The 9,307-nt window shown below is 42.5% G+C and overlaps 1 protein-coding gene across 1 annotated transcript; it reads right to left on the reverse strand.

Annotated features, from left to right (window-relative positions):
- Nucleotides 1-710: 710 nt before the first annotated feature.
- On the reverse strand, nt 711-7,704 carry egr3 (early growth response 3). The gene is made up of 2 exons (XM_046872043.1): nt 7,128-7,704; nt 711-4,113 (listed from the first exon to the last, which is right to left on the reverse strand). The coding sequence occupies exons 1-2, from the start codon at nt 7,282-7,284 to the stop codon at nt 2,978-2,980; spliced, it is 1,293 nt and encodes a 430-aa protein (XP_046727999.1). The 5' UTR covers nt 7,285-7,704; the 3' UTR covers nt 711-2,977.
- Between the last annotated feature and the right edge of the window lie 1,603 nt (nt 7,705-9,307).

The raw sequence follows: 9,307 nt of genomic DNA on the forward strand, positions 1-9,307 counted from the left end.
AATTTGGGTTTAAGAGCCCCAGAAATGGCAGTTTGGTGATACCAGGGCTTGAACCCCCCGACCTTCTGATCACTAACCAAGAGCTTTAACCACTGAAGTACCACCATCACAAGTGCACCATGGGTCCCACAGCTTTAACTGATGCCGATGTATACCGCCAGCTTCTGAATTGCCATCGTATCCCCAGATGAGTTTGAAACGCTGTCAAAAGTTGTCTGCGCTAACGCGTACTGAAATCCATGCTGCTCGATTAGCCGACGTCGAGCAACGCCTACGGTTTCCATTCATCCCGGAAAGCCGAGCGAAGACGGAACCGTCGGAGGCCGTGTTAATTGGAGGACGCGTGGCAGAGTGCCAGGACACGCAAACGCCAGCAAGGGGTAGGGTTTTGTGCAGGACGGCGAGGCTCAGCACTAAACGGGTCAGTTTATTAGGCGTACGATGTGCAGGGGTCACAAGGGGGACGAGCGAAAAAGCAGCACCGAACTATTCTAATAGCGTCGTATGTTTGCATTCGGGCCTCTGCGTTTTACATCCAGATCACTTTCTGGCAAGGTCTGGCCCGCGGGCAACACGCTCAACCGCATCCTCCAGCGCATCGATTCATCTTCACGAGGCTGCTAATGAAGACTGAACATATTGACATAGTGACATATTGACATATTGACACACACACACACACATGCGCACAAACACACGCTACACAAATGTTCTTTTTGTTCCAAATAACCTTATGGTTTATTTCTTTAATAAACACATCATTCAGTGTGTCTCCATCTTTGTATATTATGCACAAAAACAATAAATTCAGGACGTAGGATGCATCAGGTTTGACACTGTCGGACAACGTTTTTTTTTGTATTTTTTTTCTTTTTTAAACGCACACACATACATAAAAAAAAAAAAAACACACATTCTACATTATGTACACAGTCTTCAGAAATGTACGTACATTAACACACCCTTTTGCATCCAGCGGGATCTGGGAGTGCGGAGGATAGAGAGAGAGAGCGTGCGTGTGTGTGTGTCTGTGTGTGTGTGTGTGTGTGTGTGTGTGTACATGCGTGTGTGTGTGTGTGTGTGTGTGTATGTGTGTTATTCGCATGGACACACGCTGTAATACTGAAGCGCATTGCTTTTTCCTGTACATTCGTAGTAGAAAAACACAGAGCAGCCGTGTGTTTGGATGGACGACTGTACAGAAGACTCTCGGATAATCCGAATCTCTCAGGAGTTCCTTGTAGGAGGAAGAACAAATAAATGAAAGAAAAAACAACAACAACAACAACAACGGATACAACATTAAGGGAGCTGTAAAGGAAGAAAGAAAATAGAACAAAACATACAGAAATGAACGAAAAAATAAACAAAAAAAAATAATGAAACGTCTGAACGGCGTTCATCGAAAAGCATCTCTGATGGCATGCATATGGCTGAATTTCAGTCAGGATGTCGGTGTCCCGGATCAGCCGTGTGTTAAGGCTGTTCTTTTTTTTTTTTTTTAATGGTTTAGGCTGTGTGTGTGTGTGTGTGAGAGTATGTGAGCGTGTGTTCGAACGTGTGCCGAACAAACAGAACGCGAGACGTAGCAAAGAGAAACCAATGGCGACTCGATGAGTCATCATTGAAACAACAGCTACAGCACCGACGACGACACGAAACGGAAATATCATCATGAGCACGAACGTTTCACATTTCACATCGGTTTTTTTTTCTTTTTTTCTTTTTCGACTCCCTGTGACCCCGAGGGTTTCGGGCTCACGCGTATTGCTCGCAGAAATGTCCTTTCGCTTCAGTGCTTCGTCCAGACACGCTACCGACGTGCAGAAAAGGAAATAAAAAATATCCGTCACTGTTACAGAGGAAAATAAAAACATATCAAAACGATGAAATGGCAGGACGATTGCAAATCTCAGCTTTAAACAGAGCACGTGGAAGGCTTTCGGGCCTTTCCGTGTCACGTACTTTACACTTTTATACTTTCTCTTCATTTTAGGCTAATAAGTAAACCGCATTTAGTGAGCTCGGATGCCAAAACGCACGCTTGCTTTAGTTGTTTTGGTTTTTCGTGCTATTGTACAGCCAATCTGTCACTGTTTACCAACCAGGCATCCCAGATCCTCTTAATTGTACTGATGGGATTTTGAGATATTTCAAATAATGTGGACTAAAAAAAAACACTCTTCTTTTCACGGTGATGATATTTGAGGCTTTCCCTGCAACTTCCACAGTCCAGTCACTTCGCCATAACAATCCCTGCGACACTCAATGAGAATGACGAGACAAAATCAATTGGCTGGAGGATTGAGACTGATTTGGCACATTTCCGTAAAAAAAAAAATCATTAAATAATGTACAGGCAGTGTTTTTTAAAAGAAAAAAACAACAAAAAACAAATGACAAGTGCAGCCCAAACGAAACATTAATAAAGTTAAAATTAAATTGCATTTTTTTTTAAATATATATATAGATTTTTGATTAGCCATCGACAAACATGGTGTAAAAAAATAATCGACGCCAAGTGTTGGTTAGCTTGTATTCTCTAGTACATTTTTTCGAAATGGGACCCAGACGGTAATATCAGTGGAGTGTGAAGGGTCCATGGAGCCGGAAGTGAGGACTCCCTGAGCCTGTAATGCTTTTTCCGAAAAGAAAAGAAAAATTGCCCTGTTTTTTGTTTTTTCCCTGGAATGACCTGACTGTCCACCGGCTGCTACCCCGTTCTGCTATTCTCCCTGCCATGAAACACTAGTGTGCCCCCTCGACCCCTTGGGTAAGGGCATACGTGAACGTGATTACACCACCTTATATAAAAAAACGAAACAAAACAAAACAAAAAAAACCATTGTAACCAAAAAACTAATGCATGAAGGGAGGGAGAGTTTGTAAGAGTCAATAGCTAGGCCTTTCTGAAGAAAGGAAAAAGCTCAGTTTCATCGTCCCCCATTCTTCTCGAACACTAGTGACAGTCTCGGTCCTATGCGCATGTGGTAACAGTCAGGACGTTGGCCCCACTGGCCCCGCCGCTCCCACAGGAACCGGGTGGGGACGAGCGAGTTGCCGAGGTCGCTGTGGCGCTCGAGCTGCCCGCCTTCTCGGTGGGTTTTTTGTCCTTGTGCTTGAGGTGCACTTTGGCATGCCGCTTGCGCTCGTCGCTGCGGGCAAACTTGCGTCCGCAGAAGTCGCAGGAAAACGGCTTCTCGCCGGTGTGTGTACGAATATGGGTGGTCAGGTGGTCACTGCGGCTAAAGGAGCGCATGCAGATGCGGCACTGGAAAGGCTTGTGGCCTGTGTGGATGCGCAGGTGGCGCGTGAGCTCGTCAGAACGCGAGAAACGGCGGTCGCAGTGCTCGGCCGGGCAGGCATGGGGGCGCTCGTGCACCGGCGTCTTGCTAGGCCGGTTCGGGTACTTGCGAGGGCGCACGGGTTTCAGGGTGAGCGTTTGGCCCTGGTGGTGGTGGTGGTGCTGGGGAACGTGGTGCTGCTGCGAGCCCAGGAAGCCCGGCTGCAACTGCTGCTTGTCCTTAAATGCCCGAATGGTCTCGAGGGGTGTGATGGGTGGCGGGTTTACGCGGAGGGGCTCCACGCTTTGGAAGGGCTTGTGTTCCATAGCGCCCGCTTCACCAGCGCCACCTTGGTGCTGGAAGAGATTGTAGTCGGGGATCATGGAGAACAGGCTGGCGTCCACGGCTTTGGTAGTACTGTGGTACTCGGATGGTGCATAGGACAGTGACGATGATGCTGCGGGGCTGTGGTGAAACGCCACCTGCTCCTGGTACATGTCACTGCAGGCCGAGTAGGCGGGAAGGGGGGGCGCGTACACTTGGTCAATGTCCGACGATTGGACGCTCATGCCGCCCGATGACGACGTCTGCGTGGTGATGCTGCCAGGGGACGGGGACACACCAAGGATGCCGGCACTCACCAGGCTGATGATGTTGTTATCCGGGCACCAACCTGAGCCGCCAATGCTTCCTGAAGGAGGGGTGTCGAAGGCAAACTTTCCCAAATAGGTAACTGTTTGCCCACTTCGACTAGACTGGAAACTACTGGAAGCATACGGGAGGTCATTGTTGCTCTTCTCACCTCCCATTCCTAAGTCCATGATATTATCTGTGGGAAGAAACGGAAAGGTCAGCCGAGGAGGAAAAAACTGAAGAAAACACTTCTGTTCCAAAATAAACAAGGGGTTCTGGTTTGAAAATAGGTTCTCCTCTAGAGAAAAAACGAAATAGCCTTTAACTCGCTTACACAATATGCCGTCACACCGTACCTCTGCTAATTGTTCGCTTCAAACAATGATTAGATCTTCTACAGAGCAAAAAAAAAAGTTTGTCAGCTGACCGAAGTAACGATCCTTTCCTCCTCCTCCTTCTCTCAATCTATTCCTCATTCTCTCTCTTTTTGCCCTCCCTCAGGTTCTAAAGTACAACGTGTCCTACTGAGAAGATACTTTTAAGATCTTTTCTTGCAAAAAAACAAAACACTAACCCTAGGACATGACACTGGATTTGTCTTGGTGCTCTGATACCCAGTTCCATCGAATATATACCAAATTACGATTCCTAATGAGAATGAACAAAAACAACAAAACATGTGTTTGTGTGTGTAAAAGCAAATGCATTGAATTCTCTGAGGAATTCAATCTTGGGCAAAGTTTTCTTTCTTTTTTTTTTTTTTTTACTTAAAAACATCTCAATCTGGATCGGCCATAAATTCCACTAGGATCTAATTGAATGTAATGTGGATGTGTCATTTCTGTCACTTTTAACCCCATTGAGACGGATGCCATGAGGACAAATTAACATTCATTGTGCTTCTATAAGTCCAGATGGACTCAAATGAAACACTGTAGGTGTTAAATTAACACTGGAGAATTTTTTTCCTCCTGTTTTGTGCGTGTGTGTGTGCATGTGCATGTGTGTGTGAGTGTGTGTGTGTGACAGAGACAGTAAGAGAGAGCGAGATAGAGAGAGCAGCTATGTATTAATGTGTGTAATGAACTGGAGCTCATTCAGAAGTAAACGGCTGATTACACGCAGTACCTCCTGACCCCTGGTACACCCAGAAATAACCTGGGCACTTTTTTTTCCCAAGAAAGAAACCCGACTTTCTTTTCAAATTCAGGACTTTTCTAAATATATACAGTATATATATATTCTACCGTCATATTTGCAACCCAAAGGGAAGTTTAGCATTAAAAATTAGAAGATTGGTGTTTTTTTGCAGGTGTTTTTTCCCCCTTTTCTTTCTCTATTTTGGTTCTTTTGTTTTTCTTTTCTTTTTTAATTTGCATTAATATCAGATTATAACATTATTTCTGTCCGTAAATCAATGCAGTTTGTGTTTTTCGGGTTTATTATTTTCCATTATATTCCTTGAAGAAGAAGAAGGAAACACTGGCTGCGTTCAAAAGCGCGTGTCAAACGCTTTTTCACGTGTTTCAACCTGAATGAAATATGAGCGAAATGTAAATACCGGAATATAATAAATATAATAATAAATATATATGTATATATGCACAAACACACACACACACACACACACACACACACACACACGTATATATATATATATATATATATATATATATATATATATATATATATATATATATATATATATATATATATACGTGTGTGTGTGTGTGTGTGTGTGTGTACATTTGCGATTTGTATATATATATATATTATAATGCTAATAATTTGTTCCAATTTAACACCGATTTTCTGAAACACCTGGCGAATTATAGACAATGATATAACAATGATTTCTGCATGTTTTATAACCACTTTTCTGCACATTATATATTTATATATTTCCTTCCTCTCCCACTCTCTCTATCCCTCTCTCTTTCTTTTTTTTTTTTGCAAATTAATTAATTTCTGTTTATGCACGTTTATATATATATATATATTTTTTTATCCATTTTTTATTTTTACAACTTGAAATCAATTTCCAACTCACTTCAGTCCTTATATGGTCGACTGGAATCTATAAAAATGTCTTTAAAATTTGCACTTTATAAAATTAGATCTTTGATTATTATATCCTGACAGGTTTCTAAACGGATTTCATGTTTAGCGCAGGTTGCGCGGGCGCGCGCGCGCGTGTGTGTGTGTGTGTGTGTGTGTGTCTGTTTTGTAGAAGGGGTGCACGTGTGAAGCGATTTTTGGCACGAGATATATTTCGAAAACAGCGCGCACGTCGGACCCCCCGAAAAAAAAAAACAACAACAAAAAAAAAAAACGCCCACCTGCGCCAGGGCCCCGAAATAACAAACCACTGACTAATATTTTTTTAAGAAATTAGAAAATTCTAACAAATATAATAAACGAATTTAATTTAGACTCTAGCAATAATAATAATAATAATAATAATAATAATAATAATAATAATAATAATAATAGCAGAAGAATGATGTAATTCACGAGCCGTATTTTTTTTTTTTTTTACAAAAAAGAGTTTATTTATATGTATAAATTTCTTTAATTCATTTCTTTATTTTCATTCATTGCTCGCACTTTATTTCTACTATTTCTGATTTATTCATTTATACCAATAATCACAACGCAAACTAATATTTAAAATAAGATGAAATATATGAATTTAGGTTGTGAGCGCGCTCTCAACGTGTCCACACTCGGCTCTGAGCCTGTGTTTGTTCAGCAGGTGCACTTAAACATCTGGATGCCCTGTCAATCACGTGATCCCATATGCTATTAACACGTGAAAGCGTGCGGGTGCCTGTGAACTGTCCATGTTAGAGTTCTTTTGTTTAGTGCGAATCAGAACGGTATCAGTGCGTTGATGGACATCTCACCCAGGCTGGATCATCAGCATCATCTCAGCATCATCTAAACATCTAAACATCTAAACAACTAAACATCTAAACAACGCACTCACGCCCAAACACCGAATAGCGCGCGCTCACACAGGGAATAAAGCCTGCCTGCTTATCATCAATCACACATCCATCATTCATCATGCCCACGATCTGATCTCCATCCACCACCGGAGTGAGGCTCGCGCCCGGTCCCTATGCACTGCACACCCCCCACCCGTGTGCCATAACTTGTGGACGTCACAAATCTCTCCAGCGGAGCTCGCGCTGAAAGTGAACTCACCTGTGTTCATTTGCGAGTAGTGCGAGACGGAGTCCGTGCTGGTGAAGATGTTCATAGATGAAGTGGGAATGTCCTCCTCGGGGTACAGGCTGTCAGGTATGGCGTTGATTAAACTGCTCATGTTAAGGGGGAGCTTCTCCGCTAATTGACCTGTCATAGCAAGTTCAATCAAGGGGCTCGTGTCGGCGACTGCGCGCGGGCTCCAACTCGCCCGCGGTCTCCTCCAGGCTCTCGCGCTCGTCTGCAGTCAAAAAAACGTAATAGCAAAAAATAGAAGAAAAGAAAAAAAGCACACACACACAAAAAAAAATCCTTTGAGTAATTCTTTGTATCCAAGTCCCCCTGGTCGAAGAGAAGATGCCCTAACTCTCAACTCAACTTAACTCAAATCAACCTTCTTCTTTTTTTGTCTTTCTTTTTTAATGAATTCTCCTTTCAATTCTGCATTGCTTGGTTGCTGGTTGTTTGTTGTTGATGTTGTTATTGTATTGTTTGTAAGTCTCGGAGTCGAGTCTCTCGCGCTAGGAGCTTGTTGATGGTTGCACGAGCGCGCTCACTGACTTGACTGCTCGCTGTGTCGCTCGGCCGAGGGAACTCCAACGCTTTTGCCTGGTTCAAGCCAGGAGAGGAAGGGCGGAACGAAAACGTGACGTAGATGCCCATACATGGAGACACAAAAGGGAGCCGCGGCCGCGACGGCACGACGTCACAATGGAAGCGCCTCGTAGTGGAAAACGTATCGGAGAGACACCGCGGCCGCGTCCCAAACCGCCGGCGCGTATCCGCGGGCAGCCACCGCGCGCTCCGGCGCCGTTCCTGTTCCCGACCTAGGGAACTGTTTAACTGCGGGGGGGATCGGTTTGGGACCGAGCCTCGGTAAAAAAGAAACATGCAGGAGCGAGTTTCTTTTTAATACTTTATTTTATTATAATTTTATTCTATAACCATTTAGTGATGAATGCATGGAGGAATGGAGAAAATATTTCAATACGAGCCATGTAGACTGAGCCATGTATTATGCTCAAGTTATAACGTTTAATAGGATCAATTAATGAATTGCCAAATTTTAGGATTAATAGTGCACTCCGTGATCATAAAATGAATGTAAAACGCACGCGTGTGTGATTATGACGTCATAAAGATCAAACAAATGAATGAATAGCTGCTCAAACCGGGTCAAAAAGTCATTCCAAGGACCCCCAAACTCCCCAAACTTATTAGAATCCCTCAAACTACCCATGCAACTTTTTAATTAATAATTAGATTTGATTTATTTTCTCTAGAATGCACTCATCGTACAATATAAATAGCTGTTATAAATAATAATAATAATAATATGCATGCCTTCTTTTGCTACAACTTTGAGAAATAGGGATTCTGTACTAAACAATGTTATCCACTCCTCAGATTATAATCTCTGTCTTTCTCTTCTCCTGCTGGAGGAATCATTTCACTGTCTGAAGCCCATCAGTGAAGATGAGACGCGGAAGAAGAAGAAATTAAAAAAAAATACACAGTTGTAAATACATTGAGGGCAACCAGCCAATCAGAGAGCGAGGCTTGTGACCGCGCGCGCTCCGTGCCGAATGTGGAAAGTCCATATAAGTCGCGCATGTCCGGCTCCGCCCTCCTTCCTGCCCTTATATGGTCAACACATTTCCGCCTGAGCGACCTGGTGGAAAAGAGATCGGAACCTGCCGCCATTAAAGGAACCGCAGAGGCCAAACGTCATGGGTCATATTTCATGTCCTTTAAGTCTCGAGGAAAAAGAAAGAGATAAAAAAAAAAAAAGAAAAACTTTTTTATTTGTAATTTTATTCCAAGTAACACTTTTTTTTAACAGTTGCATTTTGATTTGGGTATGATAATAATAATGATAATAATAATAATAATAATAATAATAATAATAATAATAATAATAATAATAATAAAAAGTTTGTCACAGGTAAGGATGTATAAATGAAGTCATCCCGAAAATAATGAATAAATATATAACATACTGTATATTATTTGCTACGGAACAAACAAGCAAACAAACAAACAAACAAATAAACAAAAAAAAGTACATGACACAATGCTAATAATGATTATTATATATAGCTGTGTGTAGGATGGACATACTTCACTGTACACTGGCCAATTAGGAGGCCGGAGAATCCCGAGAGACCGCTCATGTGTCC

The sequence above is a fragment of the Silurus meridionalis genome, chromosome 17 (genome assembly GCF_014805685.1).
Source record: "Silurus meridionalis isolate SWU-2019-XX chromosome 17, ASM1480568v1, whole genome shotgun sequence".
Taxonomy (NCBI): domain Eukaryota; kingdom Metazoa; phylum Chordata; class Actinopteri; order Siluriformes; family Siluridae; genus Silurus; species Silurus meridionalis.